The 26,588-nt window shown below is 35.8% G+C and overlaps 1 protein-coding gene across 2 annotated transcripts; it reads left to right on the top strand.

Annotated features, from left to right (window-relative positions):
- The first annotated feature begins 269 nt into the window (after positions 1 to 269).
- Positions 270 to 25,386, top strand: LOC140135621 (uncharacterized). 2 transcript variants are annotated; one of them, XM_072157190.1, is made up of 4 exons: positions 270 to 670; positions 3,318 to 3,488; positions 20,853 to 20,945; positions 22,282 to 25,386. In XM_072157190.1, the coding sequence occupies exons 1-4, from the start codon at positions 467 to 469 to the stop codon at positions 22,417 to 22,419; spliced, it is 606 nt and encodes a 201-aa protein (XP_072013291.1). In that variant the 5' UTR covers positions 270 to 466; the 3' UTR covers positions 22,420 to 25,386. The 2 variants fall into 2 exon arrangements, with proteins under 2 accessions (XP_072013291.1, XP_072013292.1); XM_072157191.1 differs by lacking the exons at positions 20,853 to 20,945; positions 22,282 to 25,386 and adding exons at positions 3,932 to 4,024; positions 5,087 to 5,854.
- Positions 25,387 to 26,588: the final 1,202 nt, after the last annotated feature.

The following is a 26,588-nucleotide window of genomic DNA, read 5'->3' as shown; positions in this document are numbered from 1 at the left end:
CCCATATTGAAGGCGTTATCGTGTGCTATCTTCGGTAGATAGCAAGTGTTTTTACTTGAAAATAAATTTTATGAACAAATTATTTGACTATTCAAAAGTTGTTAAACCTGAAAAATAATAACAACTAAATAATTAAAACTCGTGCATTACTTTTACAGAAGAAAAATGTACTTTGATTCAAATAAATCCCAAATTTGAGAAGAAAAATGTTATTCTAGGAAAATGGTGATTTTGATATAGAAACAAGAAAATCAATCAATTATCGGAAGGTCATGACCTGCCTGTACGTACTGCAAATAAAAACAGGATGTGTATTTAGTGTCAGTAAGCTTACCAAAATATTGGAGAAGGAACAGTAGTGTCCGTGCTTATTTGTTTTTCTTTCAATAGATAAGAAATATTTTAAGACACAGGGGTGTTTCTGACGTTTAATTCAGCTCATAAAGCAAAGAATCTGAGCAACAAAATGTCACAGTCGTACTACACGTCAGACGCAGGCAGGGACGCAGGAGCCGCAGCTTGGAATGCAGCACAGAACGCCCCTCCAGAGGTGAAGTCGGCCGCTGCTGACTATGCTACACAACAGGCTAAAGCTGAAGTCAAGAAAACGTGTGGTTTGGATATGACATATGTTAGGTCCAGAAATGGGGCACTCAAAGGATCACAGTTGGTAAGCCACGTCAGTCGAGTCGTGAGCATGCATGGTCGCAATTATCAGCTTATTAATTAATATTCTGTTATTAAATGCGAATCCCAAACTCAAACTAGAGGGAGTAGAGTCTCATGGTTTCTCGCTTGCAATCTGTGTACAGTATTAATTTAGTAAAAACACACTGAGCACTGGCTGACCTGAAACTGATAATTAAGGTGTTGGACTGACAATTTGAAGACCGAATTAAAAAGGGCGATCCTGACTTTTAGACCACCCGCGCTATATAGGGCTCAAATATTACTATTTCATCAAGGTTTAATATTCTAACAAGCTTAAACTAAAAGTTTCATCTAAGGAGTCAAGCTTTAAAGTATTTAGCAAAAATATCCAACAAGCTAAAAAACGATTTTTTACCCGTTTTTTAACAAGATAAAACCAATTTTTGAAAAGAAGCTTAAAACATCAATTTTTTCATCGTAAAAATCATCTAAAAAAATCTTTAAAAATACAGTGACCTACCTAATATTACTAATCTATGTTTTCGATGATATCCAAGAAGCTAAAATATTGTGAAAGTGGGCAGGGCTTTGAGTATTGAGGGAAATTTCGGGGTAAACTAAAATGCATCACATTTTTCGAGAAATTCGCCATCTTGAATAATCAATGTAAATGCAGAATTGCGCCACGCAGTAAAACGATGTCAAACGTGCTTGAAAATGCATGATACGCTAGCGTAAATTACCGTCAAAACGAGCGTACATCAAGCGCTTGTGCTACGCGAAAACTTCAGAGCTGGCATCACCAGTTTTGTTACCAGCTCTTTTAGGTCAAAAATAGCTATAAAAACGTGAATTTTGGAACAAAATAAAGCTTGTTCGATGGAATAAAAGGTATGTTTGTACAGTTAAGAACATGTTTAACCTTGTTGCGAAAGTTTAATATGATAAATTTGCAATTTGTACCATATAGCTTGGGTGGTCTAAAAGTCAGGATCGCCTTAAAAAGACTACTTTCAACTTTGCATCTGACGTCAGGGCAAAGGCGCGGTGTGATTGGTTGCTGACCTGTGCAGTACGTCAGTTTTGGTTTGGTTGACAGGATGTCATACACAAACTAGTCTTTTTAAATTAAGTATAAAAGGCGAAATCAAATCAAGGTAATCAAACCACATTATTTATATATCAAATTAAATCCCTTGTCTTGAGTAAAGAAAGCCAAAACTGAAAACCGTTTTGTCATACAATGTAGCACTTTCGATAACAAAGTTATATCTTTAATCCAAAACATTCAGCCAACATAATTTTGATGAATTAATTGCAAAACAAAACGGCACAGTTTCATGATAGAGCATCTTTTCTCTATCTCTCAAAAATTCCATACCGTTTCATGATAGAGCATCTTTTCTCTATCTCTCAAAAATTCCATACAGTGCGATTATCTCATCACAAAAATAAATTATATATTTGGGTCAAGTGAAGTATAGACAACAAATTTATGCAGGTTTCCTTGAAAAATCTTTTAATTTTCTATGTAAAATTTGTATTGTAATTTTTAGACCAATTTGGCTGACTAACAAATGTGTTAACTAAGGCCAAATAAAAAAGAAAGTATGTCTCAGATACATTTGGTAAAAGAGCTAAGTGTTATGCGTTTTTTAAATTTTTTTTTTTATTTCTTTAAGAATATGAGATATATGCGATATTTTTATTTGTTTTGTTTTTTTACAGTCAAGGCACAATATTTATGTACTTTTTGATATTCAGATACAGAAACAGTAATATATAGGCCTACACAATGAATAGTTTTGTTTGTCTCTTTTACAATCATGGCGAAATGTGTACAAAAAACAACGACCAAACTGCAAAAAAATGACAAAATTGGATCGCTATACGATACAGAAATAAATGAACATGGGGCAAAAAAAAACGGCCAACTCAGAAGCGCTAAGCGCTAAATTGAATTTCACATAGCAATGCGGGTTGAATGCGCGCGGGTGTCTGAGACATACATTCTTTTTTTCTTGGCCTAAGGTTTGCCTATTAGTTTGTGTTATACCTATTTTAATTTGGTCTTCAGTTCAAATAGGTGCCATATACAACCATGACTGACAGCCCAGAGTCCATGATAAATTTGAACAATTTAATGTGTGATACTGGATAAAGTTCCCAGGCAAAGTGCCTGCTCAAAGTTGAATGTTTGTAGTTGGGGTGTCGTGGGCAATAAACGGATAGATCCCGAATCTCAAAGAGCCCATTTCACAGCCATTAAAAAAAATTCATGAAAAGGAATACAAAACAGGATTAATTTTTTATACATTCATTATTAGTCAAGTGGGTGGAAACTAGGAAGGGGTTCATCTGATTGTGGTCAACAAGGGCACCACCAATGCCCATTTTATGATCATACCATATTATTGTAAGGTTAACTACATCATCCTAGTTGGCATTACACCAGGGTCCACTCAAAACAACAGGTTGGGTAGGTACTACATGTAGGTAGGCTCTATTAAATTTCTGGTTATGCCCCTGCTAGATGATATTACATGTACATAGTTTAAAAATTGAATGTCAAATGTACTTACAATAATGTATTATTACCATTAGATTTAGGCCTACTATTACTAATGAGCTATAGTTTCTTTCCATTTCTTTTCTTCTATTTACAGGGTTGGTCCTTCCTTGCATTTTTCTTGATGTGTATTCAAATGGGCATTTCTATTGGAAAGGTTTTCTTTGCTCTATTCATCTTCCCTACAATGCTCTGCGTCATTGTTCTCTTCTTTGCGTTTGCAACACAACTCTATGAGAAAAAACCTCAGGTTCCATGGTTTCAAGCGGTAAGTTGACCTTTCATCTACCTTGACTTTTTATGAATATTTAGCATGTTTTTACTGAGGACATTTACGGTACTTTTAAAATTATTGAGCATGTTTCTATTGATTTAACATGTTTCTATTGAGGACATTTACAGCTATTTACTTTTCATTATAACATAACATGTTTCTTCTAAGGATGTTTGCTCTTCATAATTATTTAGCATGTTTCTACTAAGGATGTTCATGATTATTTAGCATGTTTCTACTGATGACATTTACTTTTCATGATATTTAACATATTTCTACTGAGGATGTTTACTGTGTTGATATAGGTTAAGGCCATGGAAAAGTAATTGCTTTATTAGGATTGCCTACCGCTCAAAAAGAAGAGTCATCAGTTGGTGTCAAAAATATTTCATGCTTATGACTTATTTATTTTGTTGTCTCATTGTTATTTTGAACAGGATGTAGGAATAAGTGCAGGAGCAACTGTGGTTTATCCCATCATGGCAATCATTATTATAACTACAGGCAGACCTTTGCTTATAGCTTCAGGGGTGAGTAATAGCACAATATAGAAAAGTATATGCTTTAAATTCCTGGAGATTACAATGGGCAATAATTTGTCCATTTTGTAATTAATAATGTCCAAATTCTGTTACGTAAAAACACCATTTTCAGTTCTTTCCGTTTTCTAAATAAACTTACATGTTCAATATTTCACAAGGGGCTATACCTAAAATGCCACTAGATGGAAGGGATTCACAAAATCATTTTTTCAAAGAAAATTTGTTTATCTCTTTATGTACATAGTGTAGGCGGGCATCAAGTTTGATAGCCATGTGATGTTGCTGTATAACCAATCGGCACTCTTGAATAACATCAATTTGATGTCGCATGTTCACATACTGTATCTACGTACATGAAAAGCTAAGCATGTCAAATGTGTGATTGAAAACAAACACAAAAATGCATGTTGGTATCTAGTCCACTTAGTTCCAGTCCAGGTTGATTAAATCAGAGTACGACAGAGTATGAGTCCAAGTCGAGTCGGAGTCCATCACAGTCCGAGTCCATTAGAACCCAAGGCTGGACTTAGAGACGGAGTCCACAGAGTCAAGTCCAAGTCCAAGCCCCCTGAAAAATGGACTTGAGTCTTTCAACAATGCAAAAATGTCATATGCCATTTTACAAAGCAGGATTGAAAAAACAACAACACACCATTCTGTTTGTCATAATGTAATATGAAGGGTAGAGTGTATTGTTGGTTGAAGCAGCCAAAAAAAAAAAATCTAAATCAATATTTTATTGAAAAATAACACTTTGATGTTTTACAAAAGTTCATTCTACAAATCATATACTTTAAACACTTACTTGATTTATTGTTGTGATGTACATTTTACAAAAGTGTTGTTGCTTCAGCCCTCTTTACAACCTATTCAAGAACCACAGGACCTACAAAAGTGTATCTGTGATATTTGAATTCTTCTACACACTCGCTATAAAATGATCAATGCAAATTTTGCCAAAGCTTCCATTTGCAAGATACTGTGAACTACCAAATCGCAGCAGTTTGAAAATAGTTGCTAACCTAAAATTGTTTTGATTTCCTTTGCCAGATTTTTGCTATAGTAGCAGCTGGACTTGGCTTTGCACCGGGCACCTATTATTCCTACCAGAGATATCGTGAAAGCAAGTATCCTGCCACAGAACAACTACCATAGAGATGAGGGTTGGAATCATTTGTGTGTGTAGAAGTATCATGTGTAATGGTAACCTTTGTGCTATTGTAATATATAGGCTCCATAGCACCTGACACTAAAGGAAATCCCCTATGTTGAATTGTCATTCATGAGGACCAATACGCTCCATCAGGTGATAGAGAAGTTGTCAGGTCAGATAACCTGAGTTGTAAAAATGTATCAAACATGGACTTTTACCGGTTGCATTCCAATAATATGTGGACACACAACCAATTGTTGACATCTATGGTCTGCCGCCTACCGCAGAAGATCACAACAGGGGTATGCTTGGCATATCCTGATTATGGTCCACAGTTTAATATTAAATTTGGGTCCACGTTTGCGGGTGTTTTTTATATATCTGTCCATGGTTGACATATCTTACTTACCAGTTTGTGTGCACCTACTTAAATAGTTTAAATTTATTTGCCAGATGCTGATATTTTTGGAATAAAAAAGCAGTGGCTCAAAGATTACATAGCCATGATATCCACGGTGCTTACATTTTTGTGCAATAAATTATTAAGTTGCAATTATATATCATTGCCACCATATTATTTTCAACTACTGTGTTGAGATAGCAAAAATAAGTGCTAAAATATTAAATTGTGATAATATTTCACATTCTCTGATTTGCTCCAGTATGGTGTGGGTGTGTGTGTGTGTGTGGGGGGGGGGGGCAACAGTAGGGTTAGACCACACTGCATTGCTTGCCATGATTAGTCCGACGTGTAGGACCTTTTTTTCTTATTTACCAGACAATGTTCAGCTCAGACTATGACCACTATCTCATCTATGGCGCAAGAAAGATTGATCGCGAAAGTCCAGTGACCGCGCCGCCCGAAAAACGCGGCGCGGTCACTGGACTTTCGCGGTCAATCTTTCTTGAGCAATCACAGCCTGAGCAGTGATAGTTGGTAACTGAGAAAAAAACAGGTCCTATTCTTCGGACTAGCCATGATAAACTGAGCAGTATTTTATATCATATGGTTAGGAATAAAGTGATGTAAGTTACCCTACCAAAATAGATATTTTACAACAGGTGTATTACTTACAGAGAGCTGCCTCGAGTCCAATTTAAAAGTTAACTTATTTATTATCAAGTTCAGGACAATTGGGAGAATTATTAAGTGGGCAATTTGTGGTTTCTGTTAAGTTACAGTGGCTGGACAAGACATGTAGACCGGCAACCGAATGTCCCCTCCATTGGACAGAGTACTCTCATGATTTATTGACTTCAGTTGATTCTGTACATAATGTACCGTATTCATTCTAATAAGCACCCATGCCTCGATGCCCCAAGCGCCCACCCAGGGTAGTTTCAATTTGCTGTCGATACAGTGAAATAGCTGGAGGGCTACAAGTCCTGTGTAAACTTCAATACATTTTCTGCATCAGAAAAGCTACTAGAACGTCTAAGGACCCTTTTATAATGTACGTAAATTTGTCTCTAATAATAAGCGTTCACCCAAAATGACTTTGTTAAGCACCCTAGGCACTTATTGGAATGAATACGGTATGACTATAGTGTGATTGATATTTAATTGTGATGTTATAGTTTACATAGAAAAGTATTCTAGTAATCTTTATATTAAATGTGCAATAGCATATACTTAAAAACATCAGGGTAGGAGCTGATTATATATACGAGTAGCCTAGGTTAAATTTATGTTCAGTATTGTAAAACAGGCAGAGGCTGTAAGAAGAATAGTTTAGTCCAGGGCTTCCCGAATAAAACTGACTGAGCTATATCGAGGGTTTAGTACAACAAAGGGCTATCTACAATTTGAGCATTTTGCTCTTTGTTGCTCTAAACACCAGAGACCCACTGCGTTGCATACACTAACTCTATGAAAGGTTTGCAGATAGCCCTTTGTTGCACTAGACAAAATGCTACTTTTGCTCATTTTATTAACAGGAATCCTGATTTTGAAATCCATTAATTTAAATACAAATTTCAATGCAGATAGCCTTTTGTGTCCAGAACATTCCCAGTGTTCTCAGGATTATTTTGGTACCAATGCCTCAATATCGCAAAAATGCAGATAGCCATTTGTTGCACTAAGCCCTCGATATGTAGACCAAGTATACTCTAATGATTCATTGACTTGACTCGATTCTAAATACACCATTATTGAAATTGTTTGTACATAAAATGTATGTCTATGTCTATAATATAGATTAATAGTTAAATGTGATGTTTATATTTTACATGGAAAAGTAGTTTGGTAATATATTATATAAATGTGCAATAGCATGTAAGAAGAAAGACATCAGGGTTAGATGCAATACATAATGATATACAGTAGACTAAATTTGTGTTCAGTATTGTGGAAGAGGCAGAGGCTGTAAGAAGAATAGTTTAGTTGAGGGCTTCCAAAACTGTGGGTCTTCAGGGAGTCACGGACCTCGACTGAAAAGTAAAATGAGGAAGAAAAAGTAAATCGATAAAAGGCGGACATAATATGTAATTAATGTAATTAGGAGGTTCACCTCCTTAAGGGTATACGATGTATTCTTGGTCGAAGCAGCCAAAAAATGTAGTTCACAGCATCTTGCAAATGGTAGTGAGCTTTAGCAAAAATTGCATTGCTCAATTCATAGCGAGCGTGTAGAAGAATTCAAATATCACAAATATACTTTTGTAGGTCCTGTGGTTCTTGAGTTATGTTGTAAAGAGGGCTGAAACAACAACACTTTTGTAAAACTTACATAACTCATAAACAACAATAAATTAAGCAAGTTTTAAAAGTATATGATTTTGCAAAACACCAAAGTGTTATTTTTCAATAATATATTAATTCAGATAATGGCTGCTTCGACCAACAATACCTCGTATACCCTTGAAGAGGAATTTGTATTGGTTCCCTGCAGCTTTTATCTCTCATCACTGTGCATCAAAGTGCAGGGTACCGTCATACTGGTCATGTGCGACAACAACATCATTATTTTTGGTATTTTAAAGTAACAACATTTGTATTATGTGGGTCGCACCATATTTTTCACATAAAATTTGGTAATGGGGAAAAAGTTTGGGAGCCCTGGATTAGTTGCAAATTCCTGTTGCAGGATCTGCTGGTTGTGATGGTTATATGTTAGTAGAATAGGATACAGCCTCATATTGAGCTGCATCCCTGAATGTTGTAAAATTGATTACAAGTTGTTTCTTGGGCCGCAGTGGTCAGGGGAAATCTGTGAAGTGTACAGATCAAGGCCTGTGGGTTGGCATAGTGCAATCTAAATCCCCACATTTATTTATTTATTCATATTGGGCTTTAAAGTGTATAGATTGAGGCCTGAGTGTTGGCATAGTGCAATATAAATCCCCAAATTTACTTATTCATATTGGGCTTGGTCAGTGAAATTAGGCTTGGTTAGTAGTGAATTTGAATTATTTTATGTTCAGTTTGAATTTTGTCTTTGGCTTCTTTTTTATTGTTTACCAGACCAAGAACTTATTTAACTTAAATGTATCATAGTGTGCTACATGTAGTTACATTCCTGCTGATATATTATTGAAAATTATATTTGAACATCTTAAAAGTTGTCACAAAGTAAGTTTGTTGAAAATTGACAATGCAATGTTGGCTGCAGTGAAGGGCAGAATTAGCATGGTTTGAACCAGGCACTACTTTTGTTAAAAAGTAGAGGCTTGTACAAAAGTAGTGCCCATTTGAATTGGGTTTTCTTTTAAAATGTTCCTTTTTGTGTAATAATATACTGCTACATTCCAGTTGAAATCCATACACTCCCTATGGAAGACACAACCTTAATCCCCCACAGATGGGTGTAGATTTCAAATGCAGTCAGGTAACCCCATGGTGGGACGGGCATGAATTGTTTATCATATTGATGTTCTTATGGAACTTAAATTTTAAGGCATTTGTATTCAAATGAACTTGAACCAAACTGAACCTTCTGTCCAATACATTGTATATCAGCAGTTGGTCACATTAGAAAATTGTGAGGCACCGAGTCAAGTAATAAACATGTTAAAAATACACTAAGCCATGTATTAGAGATCTTTGGTACTTTTCAGGCGATGTATAGCATCTGTGCACTGTATGTGGTAACATGCAATTATGATTTGCTATTTGAATCACAGTGTTATTAGCACCTCAGTTTTGAACAAGGAGTCACAGTGCATAATCTAGATAGATGGGTTACGCTTCGTTATTCCAAAGCACCATTATTCCAAAGGGTGGTTATTCTAAAGGTTTGCTATTCTGAAGCGCCATTACTCCAAAGGCTCAATACTCCGAAGGGTCATTACTCTAAATTTTACAACAAGGTTTGTTATACCAAAGGATCAATACTCTTAGAACAAGGTTTGTTACTCTGAAGGGTCATTACTCTGAATTTCAGAGTAATGAACCTTTGGAGTAACAAGCCTTTGGAGTATTGACTCTTCGGAAAATGAACCAAGTTGAAAACTTGGAGTAATGACCCTTCAAATGAACCTCCGGAATAACACCCCCTTAGAATAATGGTCTGTTCCTGTGTTATGTATCTGATTACAAGTATCATATAAAAAGAGCTTCACAAAAAAATGCTGTAATTTTAAAGAAATAAACAGTGAATTGAACACTATATTTACTGAAGAGAAGGGTTTCAATATTAAAGAAGTTTACAAACTTGAGGCAGAGTGCATGCATATGTATGAAGGATTTACTTTGTTTTGTACTACAATGGTTTTGTTATGTGTACCGTACGGTAAATGGAATTACTGAGAATAAGGATATGGGAATCGAGGGTTGAGCTTAAACAAATTTGAGAACTGAATGGCTTGGAATATCTGGTAATTGTTTCACTGAAACCTCAAATACATACTGCTTATAGACCCAAGTAGTATTGTAAATCTAGGGGTACGCTATTGAATATATGCCAGGTTAGTATGATTATAAAACATGTAAACAAAAAATTATGAAAGTGGCTTCCCAGCAAACACAAAAGTGTTTTGATAACATTTAAATGTATGGTTATATAAAGTTCATAAAAACATTTTTAAAATGTTTTATATGAACATTGTTGATACCATGAAAATGTTTTATACCCTTAATATATCCTTTATTCAACCAAACATTAAAAAAATTTTCTGTAAAATGTATGTTTGCCTATGAAATATGTGTATGATAATGCAAATTTTGAGGATATTTGTCAAGGATTCTATGATGTCTATGTTATAATATCACAAAATGTAGTAGAAAATGTATATTCTTCCTTTGGCAATTTCTAACAAAAATCAAATACTATAGAATTCCATCTAGATTTTTTTTGACAAAAGAAACAAAAGGCAGACACCCTCCACAAAACATTACAATAGATTAGTCTTATACAATAATACATGTTTGTATAGCTGCCTGTATCAGTAATATAGTTGCTCAAACTCAAAATATGTTTTTGTGGAGGGTGTCTGCCCTTCATCTCTGTCAAAAAACCCTCATTTAGAGGCAATCTACAGTATGTTTTGTAATTCGACATATTCTGTTGGGGATTTCATAATTCATATACATCAAATTTTCAGTTTGTTTTGGCCTAATTAACTCAATAACTGATTGACTAATATGGAAATTTAAAGTTTAAAAGATTATATAATAGTTCTAATAAGCTGCGAGGTTGGGTAGGTGGGGCAAGTTGAGCCACTTTTTACATTTACTTTTACTATGCTCAAATAAATAAAGCAGGAGCCAAATGCAGTGTTACAAATGAAACATATGTATGTTTACTTGGTTATGATACCACAAAATTGTAATCAATATTTTGCACTTTTTCACAGTGAGATGCCAAAAATCATTTGCAAATAGGCTCAACTTACCCCAAAGGTGGGGTAAGTTGAGCCAGTCGCGGGGGCAAGTTGAGCCACCATAGAAATGCACAGTATATGCCATAGCTGTGAAATTCAATTTTGCCTTTTTTTAAATTGTTGTTTTCAGGTAAAAAAAAAAAAAAATAGTTTGATATAGAAGTAGTTTGATCTAAATATTGCATACAAGTAATTTCTGACAAGATTTTACTTTGAATAAAAAATTTTGGACATTTCTGCAGGTTTTTCCTATGCTCAACTTGCCCCATGGCCTGTGGCTCAACTTACCCCATGTGACCCTTTTTGTCAACAACCAAGCGTCCCGCCTGACTAAAACTGGTTACAGTTGTAAATCATTTTCTAAAATAGTGTATCATATATCACATCCTCAATACCCAAAAGTTCAACAAAAGTGCGAAAAATGAACTTTGTAATGTAGCTTTCTTACTGTATGTGCAAGTGATTCCATATTACACTTGAGAAGCCTCTGTTATGTCATATACAAACAAGTGGAACTGCAAAGTAAGATAAGTTTTAATTTTCTTTCTAGAGGGGTGGCTCAACTTACCCCTGGCTCAACTTACCCCACTCTCCCCTACACTACTTGTGATTTTTAAATACAAATTTTTGTTTAAAAAAAATTGATCAACCTGCAACTCATAATTGAAGGGATAATTTTGAATTACCCAATCTAAACATCAATATAACAATTGGCAAAGAGTGCAATTATTATTAGTGCAATTTCATCTCAAACATAGTTTATTATTTACAATGTTAAGTTAAATGTTTTGTAACATAGATACTTCCATAGTACCATTTAATATAATGTAATATTACATAATTAAATAAATACTGACAGAATCAATGTCATATTTACAAACATTGAAATGTGTGAGTAATTTTGAGTCATGATTTTGTAAAGGAATTAATAATTCAGTATATTAGAAGTCCAAGCAACAGAAATTCACACCCATTTTGCAATCACAATTAACTAAACATTTGCTGTCACTGTCCACTCCCGCCTAGTACGGTACCTACTTCTTTTTATAACTAAGCCATATTCTTCTATTTAAGCATAGATTACCGGATAGATTACCAATCTATGATTTTAAGTACCCATAAAGAAATTAGCCAGAGAAATTCAAGCAATAAAAATGGTTTAAAAACCATTTATGATCAAAGATTTGAAAACTGTCAACTGTCTGCTGACCTTCGACCCAGAGCAATATTGGAAAACCAATGGGAGTTCTTCGTAGAAAAAAACAAAAACAAACAAACATCAAGAGTTAAAACGTATATAACATACAACATATTAAAATAAGGTTCTTTAGCCAAGAATTTTTTTTTTTTAAACCAAAAAGGATTTGCACTCCTTTTCACTTTTCTTTGTGATGAGTCCCTGAATTGATGAATTAGAAAGTTCCCAGGCATATTTTAATCTTTAAGGTTCATTATAGAACTTTTAAGGTTCTGTATAGAACTTACACGTTGCTTAGGTGAAAAAGGTTCTAAGTAATTTCTGTTAGTGTATATGGTCGAATCCAACCAAAAAGTGTCCACGGGCCAAAAATAAAAGTCCGAAATAAAAATGTCTCCACAATTTTTTCCTTTTGCCCATTGATTGATGACATATTGGCCTTATAGGAACCAAAAGTGCCATTACTAATCTTGAAAAATAAATCCAGGGACGTGTGATAGTAAATGTGATATCAAAACCCAATGTTACCTACGAATACCACTAGGATGCTTTCACTATCGCAATACTAATCAACCTAAAACAAATGGAATATTCCCATTAACGCTTTTTTTAGGTGTAATGTAGACCACAGGGTGTCAGGAAAATGCTAGCTCAACCAGAAAATATTTGTTTTTATTTTTATAACGCGATCAATATGATCTTAGTCAATTTATGCTAGTTTATTTTTGAAAATGAAGTTTAGGTCAATTTCTGTATTTTATTTATCAAATGAGTATGAATCAATTTACACATTGTATAAGAACGAGTAGGATATATGTTTTCAAGAATATTAGGAATTATAAGCATACACCTAACGCTTTATACAATGAAAAGGTGAACAAACCCAGGTATTCGTAGGTAACATGAGCGATTTAACAATATCTATATTGAGTTTAGAGGTTTAAAGTTTGCTATTATTATTAATGAATTAATAAAATGGTAGTTTTAGATCTCTTTCAGATGGTACGTCCAAATGAATAAATGCTATTACCTTAGATCAAATTTTTTTGATGCTTTTAGCAAGATTTTGACCACTTCATTTTGATATACAAGTAGTTAATCAGCAATTTTACATAATAAATAATTGTTGAATGAATCCGTATATGGGTAATAATAGTGTCCTGGGGTACCGCTTAAAGTTTTTGACAATTAATTTCCATTGGTAGCGACACTTCATTACACATGTCATGTGTTATGCTGTATTCGTAAGTAACATTTCAGTATTTGTAGGTAAGAATTAGACTTTTGGTGGATATCCCAATCAAAACTTCATTTTATAAAGCACTTTGAATGTATCATTTTCTTTATGTGCGTTTATTGATACTTTAGACCCTATCATGTATTAATAATGTCGGTTCACAGCGGTTGAAAGAGTATTGAAGTAAGAAACAAAGGCACTAAAGTGACTTTAATTTGCGTAATTGCACACAACTCGCTTAAAACCGTTATTGCAGACTTGTGAAGTCCATCTTGGAGTCAGTTACGTCTTGTGGCCTTTCGTTTGAGGGCAACTACAATTAGCTTTATACCAGGGTCCATCATTATGTTGTCTAGATCATGAGACAATGAGAACAGTCGTTTTTTCCATGGTATTCGTAGGTAACCTTAGCGAAAACGTCAAAAGTTACCTTCGAATAAATCAATTTGGACACAAATTACTCAGACACCAGAAGGTCGGTAAACATTTAAAATGAAGCACACATGACAGTTGACAAATCCAAGTATTTATCCCTTCTAATCTTCTTTGAATCTGATTTTTCTTTCAAATGAGCAGACCGTCGTCTATTTCAGTACATATTTTTCAACAATTAAGCCGCATTCAGTTTTGCATGGTGGGCATGTATGTGAATTCGCAACTTTCATTGACATATGATTTGATAGCAAACATACAGGCCTTCGTTATGTACCAATATGGGCATTGGCATGAATGGCGGTGTTTCACAATACTGTCATGATGTCAAATTGTATTCGTAGGTAACATTCGGTTACCGAAATTTACCTCTGAATACTTGCTTTTATTGTTGACATCTCAGAAATATTTAAACGCAGGCTATTGAAACTTGGTAGAAATAAAGAGTGTATTACCCTGCACCTATTGCTTAACTATTGTTTACTATTCTCTCACTTTGTGGAAATGACACAGCTTTTAACATGTATTCGGAGGTAATGCATATTTTTTACCAAACCTACCTTTGTGCCATTTAGAATTTCTAGCAGCTAAACACAATAATAAAGATGCCTGAATGCAATGCATTTCAGTATTGGACATATCAAAGCTTGTATCAATTGCGCATTTATTAGTGATTTCCATTTTTAAAGATATATCTAGTGCTATGAAAAATTGTATTCAGTAGGTAATGTAAAAAATACCACTCAAAAAATGATCACAAAAAATTCATAATTATGTACAAATATGTGAAAAATTGAACAGGCAATCTTTGAATACACGCCTTTCAGGAAATCAATTTAGATTCAATCCAATGACTTCTTTTCATAACTGATTTAGGCGTTTTTAAAAATACATTAAGAAATATTTTGAAAAAATGGGTAAAAATAGCATGTTTTGGGGTCTCTGTGTCTAAGTTTTTCACAGAAGGGGGTCTTATTATATATGGCGCGGCGTATGATCAAAGCGAATAAACACAATACAAAAATGAATGCCAATTGATTAATACTTTTAAGTTATGGCCCTGAACATGCCGTGTACACTTTTCGTTGGATTCGACCATATCCAGTCTGGGATATTATTTAGGATGGGAATGATGATACGCAATATGCTGTCCTGTGCTATCTTCTGTAGATAGCAACTTCATAATGACCCCCCCAAACACCCACAGGCAAGCCCGAAAAAAAAAACACTGAAAAGAGACAATTGGCCTCAGGCTAAAAAAAAAACGAAGAAAAGGGAAAAGTGAAAGGAAGCAAAGTAGGAAATTCACTGAAAGATTGAAACATCAGCCGCGGCATCATCAGCTGATGATAACTTTTTTTAGAGCAAAATGTTTTAGGTATATTATAGGCCCCTATGAAAAAATAAGTTTTATAGTGAATAACATCAAGGATTCTCGAGTACTAATATACTATGATAACATTTGAAAACTCAAAATAATAAACCTGAAATATAATTCAAATAAATCCCAAAATCTAAACTAAAACTGTACCGTAAATCTAGGAAAATAGTGATTTGGCATAGAAACAAGAAAAATCAATCAATCAATCAATCAATCAATCATCATCATGTGATCATGCACCTGATCAATACATCGGAAGGTCGTGACCTCAGTCAGCAAATAAATAGGAGAGTTGTGTGTTTTAGTGCCAGTAAGCTTACCAAAATATTAGAGAACTAAACGGTCGTGTCAGTGCTAGATTTGTTTTCTTTCAATTGCTAAGAAGTAATTTTATACACTAGGGTGTTTCTGGCGTATAATTTTGCTCATAAGCAAAGAATCCGAGGCTAAAAATGTCGACTTACGATGCCGGGGCCGCAGGATGGAGTGCAGCGCAGAACGCCCCTCCAGAGGTGAAGTCGGCCGCTGCTGACTACGCTACACAACAGGCAAGAACTGAAGTCAAGAAAACGTGTGGAATGGATATGACATATGTTAAGTCCATCAATGGTCTTCTCAAAGCAAAACAGTTGGTAAGCCTGTCCCGGGGGGGGGGGGGGGCCCCCCAACACAAATGACCATACGGATATGCTCCCCGGAAAGACCCCCTTTTGGGTTTCGCAGCTCCGAAAAAGACCCCTATATTTGACCAAAATACAGCTCCGAAAGACCCTTGATTTTGATAATTTCAGCTCTAAAAGACCCAAAAATTGCTCATTCCTCATATTTCTTGTTTTTTCAGGCGATTTTCAACCAAAAAGCCAAGAAAGACCCTTGATTTTGACTTTTCGCAGCTCCAAAAGACCCCATTTTACTTGTTCACAGCCCGGTTCGCAGCTCGAAGACCCTTTTACCGCACGCCATCAGCTCCCAAAGACCCACCACCTCAAAATTCCGGGGGAGCATACCCACCAAAATTTTTTGATGTGCCCCCCCCGGGAAGCCTGTAGCCACATACATGTATATTTTATTTTATGAAAAAAAAGTTAAGTTGCGTCCCGGCTAGAGCTGCAAAACTCACATCTTAATTTTAAGATTTCAATGATAGTCAGAATCCTTTCATGACCACTGAAGCATCCATTCATAGCCTGTGATTATGCACTTTCAGTTTCCCACACGTTTGAATGGGAATTGTATTGCATACTTTCCACATGTTTGCACATTTTGATTTTCTTTAAATTAAGTTGTTGTCTTTGAATGTTCTATTCTATAATTTTTTGGCAATAAATGTATTTTGCCAGTATAGTACGTCCAAAACTGTAATTTTGTGTTTTGATGGTAATGATCGGATATTTTTAAATTTTTTATTCCCGATTCAAATTCTGCACCCTTCGCATGAGGTCCAATAATGGGTCGTTTTGATGGAGAAGAAGCAAAAGAATGATTTTTATGGCCTTATTGAGAGCACTCTAATAGAGGCCGTCCGTCTTTTCTGCAGGATCTGCCATCTTGTGGGTACTGCCGTTTTGCATGTCATGCGTTCAAATGACTTTGACATTATGCCCCCGATTACGCGGAAGTCGCAGCGCGTGACGCACATCTTCAGTCGAGCGTCAACGCGGTGATCTGACTATTCTTAGCAACAAGGCACCGTACCCACAAGATGGCGGCTTTGACATCACAATGACTACCTCTATTAATTTCACAAGGAGTGTACATACTGTATGTAGGATGTGTTTATTGTGGTAACTAATAGCAGACAGTGTTGAGTCCGAGTCCTTGGTGTCCGAGTCCAAGTCCGAGTCCCTGCCAATATTTGATGTCCGAGTCCGATTCCTCAATGTTCGAGTCCGAGTCCTTATGTATCAAATTCAAACCCCTGGGTTTTCACCAATACTTTATCAACATAGGCCTATATATTTAACCAGAATTTTAGTTCTATATTATTTTCTTGTAAATACATACTTTGCTAGCATGCCTAATATTGTTTTGGGGCTGTGCAATTATGCCAAGCCCGGGGAGGGGTGAAATTGCATAAAAAAAAGTTTACCCCCCCCCCAGCCTGCCAAAAATCTTTGCCCCCCCTTTGCACATGTATGCCATTTTGGGGGGGGGTCCCAATTTACAAACCTTAAATGGCTTAGATATGTTGCGAGCGCAGCGAGCAGGGAAATTTGCATAATATGTAAGCGTTACCGTACTGTTTTCTAAGCCTTTTTAGAGCGTTTTATTTGAAAGGTGCCCCATATGTGCCAAAAAATGCTTGTTCCCCCCTCTCGGCTTGCCAAAAATTGCTTCCACCCTCACTTTCGATCGGCCAAAAAATTCTTACCCCCAATTTTACCTTCCCCCCATGCTCATAATTTTTGCTCCTGGCCCCTTAGGTAGCATACCTTGGAAACAGAGTATAATCACAGACTCACAGTAACTTATTAGGCTTGTGTTTTAAAGCTCTAGGCAAAAGATGCAATAACAATCAAATTTGGAAACATTTTGAATTTGTTAGCTCCAAAGCCTATAATGTGGCCCAATTTTAGTTCACAGACCTCCACAAAAATGTTGAAATTTCAGTTCATCAAGCCCCTATTTTGCCCCCAAATCAGTTCTTAGTTCCCAAAGTTCGACGCCGCACACCCCTACCAAAATTTAACTTGAGTGCCCCATGAAATTATTATTCAGGTACATTCTAAACTTGCGTCTAACAAAGCTGTCATGTCAAAACAAACGATTATGATTAAAATCCATTTAACCAATTAAAGATATAACTGAAAGTAATCTTGCTTTTTGGTTGTACTTTTATTTACAAACTGAATTTATTTGCATGAAAAATTACTTAAATTAATCACGTGATGTGATCATTGTTCAAGCATAAGAAGAAGTTTACAATGAACGAAAATAAAAGACCTAAAAGACCCTATTTTGCCGGACTTGAGGAGGACTCGAAGCCGAGTCCCCGAGTCCTTGGGGTCCGAGTCCGAGTCCTTAGCTTCCGAGTCCGAGTCCGAGTCCTTGAAAAAAGGACTCGAGTCCGAGTCTCGAGTCCTCCAACACTGATAGCAGATTGAGACACGATTGGACGATCAGCAAGCCAAATGATCAGTGATGTGTAGATTGAGATCTACATGTAGAATGGATTGGCTCAATTACCATTCAATACTTGGGAAATATGGTTGCAGCCACGCCATGGGAGGTCATAAGATCAGGATGATATACTTATTATCTGTTCCAACTTCCATGACACCTCTTTCACCTCTGTACAGATTGATTTGATGATCGAGACCTGTACCCTGTTCAATTCAATTCTTAAGAAACCAATGCTGGGAGTGTATTGATTTGTGATTACATACATATTGCTCCATATTGCATTTACACGATCCACAAACCACCTCTGACAGTGAATGGAATTTGTCCAGCTTGGCGTGACAAGGTGCCACCATAGCTGGAGCGCATTACAGTACCGTTACCATAGCCATTGTTTTCACTGCACACTAAGAATGGTTACAACCCAACAGATCTGACAGGACCATATTATGATCCAAATGAAGCATGGCATGTTTTAGTATCTTTGAAACTAAGGCCAAGAAATACAGTACAAACTTGCACAGTATGCCTACTAACAAGCTGTATTTTTTTATATTTCTTTTTTGTTTACAGGGTTGGTCTTTCCTTGCATTTATCTTGATGTGTTTTCAAGTAGGCATTTCTGTTCAGAAGATTTTCTTTGGTCTATTCGTCTTCCCTACAATGCTCTGCGTCATTGTTCTCTTCTTCATGTTTGCAACACATTTCTAAAAAAAAAAACCTCAGGTTCCATGGTTTCAAGCGGTAAGTACAATGAGTAAACTTCACCGTTGGGCACTTGCCCATCGTGCAAACTGTAATATTCACACATACGGTAGCGTGAAAGTCGATTCGAGTTTACCGTCCCCCCACTCGCGTCACTTTTGGAAACCAAAAATACAAGCGTCAAATTTTCAAAAATGCCAAAATAATTCATTATTTTCAAAGTATCAGTGTTTTCACCAGTTTTAGCAATTGGAAACATATATTTTTGTTTGTAAAACATATAAATTCATGATTTGGAAGCAAAATCAGGCTCTTTTCTAACTTTTCTAGTCCCTACCTTTCGTGAAAATTTCTTTGTCACATTTATTTGCATTTTGCTCTAAATCAACACACATTTTAAGTCAAAAATGAAATCTGATGAAAAATGAAAAATGAAAAAGTCACCTCACCAACCTGGTAAAAAAAGTGACGATAAACTCGGAATTGACTTTCATGGGCCTAAACACTGATTTTCAGCAACTATACCTGGTCTATTTGCTAACTCCCCAATACTGACATTTGCTTTTTTCTAAAATACTTTTCCATGGGTATCTATAGAAAAGCAGTCCAGAAACAGGGACTCGCTTGTAATTGGTCATCCAGGTCTCAGGATCTCTAGAGTATACCTGGATTCCACTAAACGGATACACAAAGTCCTATGTGCGGTGCTTTGTGTTGACGCAAAATTCAAATACTCACCAGCGGCGGCGGAACGATTTTAAAAGGGGGGGCTGCCAGTCAGGGTGATGTAAAAAATCGAAATAATGGCCGCGAAGTGGCGATCGCGTGTCGCTTGCGCGACGGAGGGGGGTGTCTGAGGGGATGTGCCCCCTGAGAAGTGAGAAACTTTTGCAAAATGAAGGTCCAATTGAAGCCATTCCGTGCATCATTTTACACTTTCTTTAAGCATGTTAAGGTCTAGAATAAAGATTTAATTATTTATGTTCACCCAGACATGTTACACACAGCACATTATGGGTTAAAAGTGGGGTCGCCAGGCCCCACCTGTCAAAAAAGTGGAGGGGCCACTGGCCCCCTACTGTACTTTCATTGTGACTATAAACCTTTTTATGACTATTTATTGAATACTTTAATAGTTACTTGAGATTTTGAAATCTGTATAAATTTGAGTCGGGGTGAGTGTGTTCATCATAATTTATAACATTTTTTTTATTTCTCATAAATTGACTATGGCATAGTCTTAAGTGGTAAGTTAACGGTTCATCTACTTTATAGCATGTTTCTACTTGTTGTACCCAGCCAAGTATGAAATATTTTTATTTTCTAAACATATTTTAATGAGGTTTAGTTTGGAGCATGTGTATTGCCCCTGATGTGTGTTGCTAATATAGTTTTCTTTTGTATTTTGTATTTATTCAATGTGTGCATCTGTGTGCTTGTTAAATTGTAAATCTCTAAAGTATGGTACATAAACCAATGACCACTATCATCAAGTAAGCGGTTTTATGCTAGTAATTTTAAATTTTTTATTTTTTATTTTATCTGTAGTTGAAAATTAAAAATGTTTATGAGCGCAACGCTGGGTAGGCGTGTGCCACTGTTACAAAAGCGTATGCTTGAATAGATAGATAAAATAAATATGTATGTATAATGTACAAAACCTGACTAGTCTCAGACAAAACAAAAATATGTTTGTGCTGCCTTGTCACAAGGCAGCCATTGGCTGAGACTTATATCTAATTGTTGATTTGTTTTTATTTTGAACAGGATGTAGGCATAAGTGCCGGAGCGACTGTGTATTATACAATCATGGCAATCGTTGTGATGTTTACAGGCAAACCTCTCCTTATAGCTTCAGGGGTGAGTAAAAAGCACAGTAGAAAAGAACTGTAAAAGTGGGTATTTTTGTACAATATATTTTGAACCATTTCCTTTGTTTGTGATTTTAAGTTTCTTTACACAATTAAAAACCTGTTCAAGTAGTGTTATTTTTTACAGTAACAGGTTGAAATGCAAAACATAAAAACAAATTAAATGTAGTACGAAAATGTTCACTTTTACAGTACACATGTATGCTTTCCTAAATATTAACATTGAGCCATGATGGTCTGTTTTGTAATGTTCAAATGCCATTTTGTAAAAACAGTATTTTGAGTTCTTTCCATTTTCTTAATGAACTGCATGCTTACCAATTCAATAGAGTAGGTATTAATATTAATACCCAAAAACAAATGGTTGTTGATATAAGTTTGGTTTTTGCATTTAATGTTAGAAAGCAGACAATATAATTTGTTTTCTTACAAAATGGTAACATGGTTTTAGATTACAAGAAGGGCTGCATAAAGTCTAGCTAGCTGATTAGTAAATTTGTTTGACCATAGGAAGATAGAAGCAGTGGGGTAGCCATAATTTTTCCAGAACGTGCAAGGAAAGTAAATGGTCAAATAGTTTACAAGTACATGTTTTATGGGCATTCAGGGTTGATAGCAAGCTTCAAAATAAGCAGGCACCCAGGAGCCATTTACCCAATGGTCATAACATTTTGGCTCCTGGTCCACACCAAAATCATATGAACCAGGTTCTATATTAAAAAAAAAAAAAAAAAGAGCCTGGTAGTTAAAGCAGGTTTTGTATTTGTAATGTGTACAATTGAAATTTAAAAGACTCTAGTCTCTTAGCCCTTTAAAAATGGCTCCTGGTTCACTAGACAATCACAGGACCAGGAGCTGCTTTTTCCAAATGTGTGGCTCCTGGTCCAGATCTGCTTATTTTGAGGCTTGTTAGTGTTGGCTTTTGATAAAATAAAGCATAAACAACCATCAGTTATGATTGCAGAAAGCACTTTGCTGTCACAAATAATTGATAATGCCAGAGAAGAGGACATTTTATAGGATTAGTTTTTCTATGTGGATGCGGTACACAAAGGTGTGATGTCATGTGATGTTGCTGTAACCAATCAGCATTCTTAAATGACATCAAATTGACATCACAGGTTCACACACCATATCCATGTACGAAAACCTGATGTTGTCAAATGTGTTCTTCATGTTAGGTACTATTCTGTATTTCTGTGAGAAGTCCATGTTGCTCTTTGAAAACAAACACAAGAATGTCACATACCATTTTACAAAAGATTTAAAAAATACCACCATTCTGTATGCCATAACTTAATAATTGTTTTGATATTTTTCCGCAGGTTTTTGCTCTAGTAGCTGCATTAACTGCCTTTGCACGGGCACCTATTATTCCTACAAGAGATATCGTGAAAGCAAGTATCCGGTCCATGAAGTACAAACCTAGAGAGGAAAATTATTATTATTTTATATACATGTGACCATGTGTTTTGGTTACCTTTGTACTTTTGTAATATACAATGAAGCTATAATTAAAGACAGAGATAAAAAGAATTTATCGCGTCTGACGTCATCCGTCAATCAAACTCGAGCACGGCTTGTTTACAAGTGTCGTGATGATGACTTGCTGACGCGGATTTATAACCGGGTGCCATATTGTTAATTTTTCACCTTGAAACATGCAAACCATCTCAAAAGTTCGGTCTTTATAGTAGGAAACTTTCATAACCGAAGGCACCATGTCCACAATGCCTAGAAAAGCTGCTTTTTGCCTTGTAAAAGTACGTAATTTTTCGCCATTTGTTGCTATTCCTTTTCTCCGATCAGCACCAGATAGATCGGTCTTCCTTTTATGCGCTATTAACCTATGTAAACCAATCAAGGATCGTAATTGACAGTGACATCAGACGCGATAAATTCTTTTTATCTCTGTCTTTAATTATAGACTGGGGTGTAGACTCCCTCCATATTGAAGGGGAATCCCCATATTGAAGGGGAATCCCCATATTGAAGGGGAATCCCCATGTTGAATTGTCATTCATGAGAATCAAAATAGTGTATCTCCAGCATTTTTCAGTGAAAACCCAAAAGCAAATGAAAAGTGGTGTCTTAATGTAAAAGTGCAACAGGGCATGTGATACATTACACAAACATACTCGCATTAGGATCAAAGCTTGGGTGCAGGACCGAACATGCCCAGAGGTACATTATTTTTCCTTCATGAGTGACATGCTAACATTGTGGAGTCTGAATATTCTCCTAGTTTTACCTCATAATACACCCCATCAGGTGTAAGAAAAAATGTCAGATAACCAGAGTTGGTAAGATGTATCAAACTTGGACTTTTCCCTGTTTCATTCCAAATATCTGTGGAAAACATGACCATCCTTTGATGTATGTGGTCTGCCTCTTACCCCAGAAGATAACATATAGCCCAGTGTCTTAGCTAACCACCCGTCTGGCTGTAATATTAGACGGGGAGTTTGCTCCTGCGACGGGCAAAATTAATGCCTTAGACAGATGCTGCATTATAGGTGTTAAATAGAAAGTATTGACCTTTTTAGTAGACCAGGTTTGTAAAACAAGGCTATAGCAGCACATATTTGAACTCTTTGAACCCCCAATGGGTTGTAGAAGTCTGGTAAATGTTTTGAAGGTCAAATTGGGACAGGCAAATTTATTCAAATGATGGGCAAACCTGAATTTCTAGCTAAGACCCTCATGTAGCCTAAATGTACTTTTGAGACCCCAATAAGGGGTATGTTGGTGTGGGCTGAAAAGATCCACAGTTTGATGGTAAATTTGGGTTCTTGTTTGCAGGTGTTATATTTTTGGTCCATGGTTGGCATGTCTTACCATTATGTGTGCACCTGTAGTGTTTAGTTATCTGCCTGGGGGAGATTCACATATAATTATATTAGAGGGTGTGTGTAACTATGTATCAACTTCCATATACATCGAGGCCACATTGATGTTGTGTTAAACTATACTTTATACCCATGACCAAAGCCGACCGGCAGATGCGAATAGTACATCATAATTAAGACAGACATGTACTGAGGTGTTTCAGATTGATATGGATTTAAGAACAATTATTTCTTCCTCATGGTCAGTGTAGCTGGGAGTGAAACTAACTGCATCTCTATGTTGTTGTAGTCATATCCTTTTGCTTTTATACACGATGACAAAATAGCAGCGCAGTACAGAGGGTTTGATACAGTCTGTTTAAGATATATCCCAAGATTAATCTTAGGATGAATTTCTCCCCCAGGATTGTAGAATCTGAACAGTTTTTATCACATTGTTTTGTCTTCACACCATAATTCTTGCTTCTTTACTTCTTATTTGGCTTTGGGCTGGACATGATTTTTTAGCGATATTTTTTTGATTAAGGATTTACAGATTGACATGGCCATGATTCAGTGCCTTAATTAGTATACTTTGGTGCCATGATTTGTCAGGTTACATTTGGTTAGAAATTATTATATCATTGCCACCATTTTATTTAATCAGCTGTGCTGAAATCGCAAAAATAAGTACTAATAACTAATTATTGTCATTGCCACCATTTTATTTAACCAGCTGTGCTGAAATCGCAACAATAAGTACTAAAATATTAATTTTTTATGTTTAGATTTTACATGCTCTACTCTCCGCAAGCAGATCTTTTTAAAAGGCCATAGAAAAATAAGTGTTTGCTTTGAGTTTCCCATCTGAACATAGCTGAGGGAGCAACAAAAAAACACCTGTTGCCACATCTGTCAACCTCCTGTTACAGGAACTAGTGATGTTCAAGTTTCAGATAGTATGCAATGTTTATCATAAAATCACTTAAATAAAAACTTCTTACAACCGACCACCTGTATTTTTTGAGTGGCATGTAACCCTAACCAAACAATTAGTTTTCCATGGCCTAAGCATTTTATATTAAGGGCTTAGCAGTAAAAGTGTTACAAATTACACTGTCAAGAAAAACAGTTTATTTTATATTTGATTGTGGAAAACTTCTTAAGAGCTGAACACATATTTGTAGGTAGTGGTAGTACACCCCCAATGTATGAAACGCACATACAGGAAATGTCAAAGCATCTAATTTACAACTTTTTTTACAATAATGTTATAAGAAATAATTGTCAACAAATTATAAAGTACTAATTTTTATACAGTACTAATATACGAAAATTAATCTGAAAATATTAACAATGACATATTATGGCTCAAAAACTTAAACTGGGCCAAGTTCTGTTCAGAGATTAATCTTTACACAGTATGTTTCGACTATATTTATAAATATGTATTTATAAATATGCATGTGACAACCTCCGCACTGCCATGACAGCTTGTAGACAGTAAGTCTCAAAGTGACCTTCTACATAGCAGCATGGAAGAAAGAGATGAGAAGGAACCACAACGACTTCGATCGGCCAAGTTTTAATCCGCTTGTCTATTGGCGCATGAAAAGAAAAAGCTATCAATGGTACTTACTTTGATGTATGATCCATTTACCGCAAGATAGATACTGGGCGAAATCATGACTGGAAAAAAATTTATAACAAACCCATCCACGAACAAACAAACGCTACCCAGAAGTAAGATTATGGAATTTCACTGATGCTCTGAACATGTATAGTAGCTTTGTTTTGGGAACTACAGTCAAACTGTTTTCTTGATCGTGTTGTGTAGAAAATGTCCTATAAAACATCGAAAAGGTAATCAAAATCGGCCGTTTTTTTGCTGAGTTTCATCTTTAGCAAATAAGGTAAGATTTTGGTGACTTTTTCGATGAAAAATAGATGTAAAATGTTCTTAAATAATGCACAATGTTACGGTTCAGTCCGGTACATAAAACCTGTTTAATTCAATAGTTTATATGTGTATAATCGTAACTAGCTAACTTCGTTTCAGTGCCAAAGACTGCCAACTCTGAGAAAAAAGTCATCAAAGTTCGGAAAAATTGGGCAAAATGGAAGAAAAAGATGTAGGCCATCAATGACCGATGATCACGTCACCAAAGAAAATCCTATAGGGTGCTTGCACGGAAGGTCATTAGTTCAAATCATCCTTCACACACGCTCCAGAAGACATGCAAATACATGGAATACAATACCAATCACCTATTTAACGCTGGGTATTGATCAAAGTAAATCCTCATGAATAACAATGTCAACTAAATGTCGGTAAAGGGAGTGGACAAAGTGAATGCATTCGTTGTGGTTCCTTCTTATCTCTTTCTTCCATGATAGCAGGTAGTCTTCCTGTACATTTAAAAATGCAACATGAGACTGTGCAGCAAAGTTGTCTATTTTGTTCAACTTTGTGATTTATTGTAAACGCTTAGCGCTTCCGTCAATAATTTTGCTATTCAATTAATATTTAAATTTGATGATAATTATCTAAAGAGTTCCTATCCTTTTCAATGGCATGAGGATTTGGTCACGCTTGCTGGTCTTGGTATGTCGTGCCCATGAGTCACATGCGTATTTATGCGTATTTGAAAATATAGTCGAAGGTAGCTGGTACATGAAGATAAAAGATATGAGATGAAAGATGCAAATGCAGACATTATCATCAATATAATCTATCTTTGATGTTGTGCATAAATCAAAATCAAAATGTTGTTGGTGTACTGGACATCGGAATCACTTGATGC

The sequence above is a fragment of the Amphiura filiformis genome, chromosome 16 (assembly GCF_039555335.1).
Source record: "Amphiura filiformis chromosome 16, Afil_fr2py, whole genome shotgun sequence".
Lineage (NCBI taxonomy): Eukaryota > Metazoa > Echinodermata > Ophiuroidea > Amphilepidida > Amphiuridae > Amphiura > Amphiura filiformis.
This window is presented reverse-complemented; position numbering and strand designations above follow the sequence as displayed.

What these genes read in the sequence shown, in the direction of transcription:
- LOC140135621 (XM_072157190.1), top strand. Translation starts at nt 467, where the DNA reads ATGTCACAGTCGTACTACACGTCAGACGCAGGCAGGGACGCAGGAGCC. An exon ending in CACTCAAAGGATCACAGTTG is followed by an intron (nt 671 to 3,317) that starts GTAAGCCACGTC and finishes TTCTATTTACAG; the next exon opens with GGTTGGTCCTTCCTTGCATT. An exon ending in AGGTTCCATGGTTTCAAGCG is followed by an intron (nt 3,489 to 20,852) that starts GTAAGTTGACCT and finishes TATTTTGAACAG; the next exon opens with GATGTAGGCATAAGTGCCGG.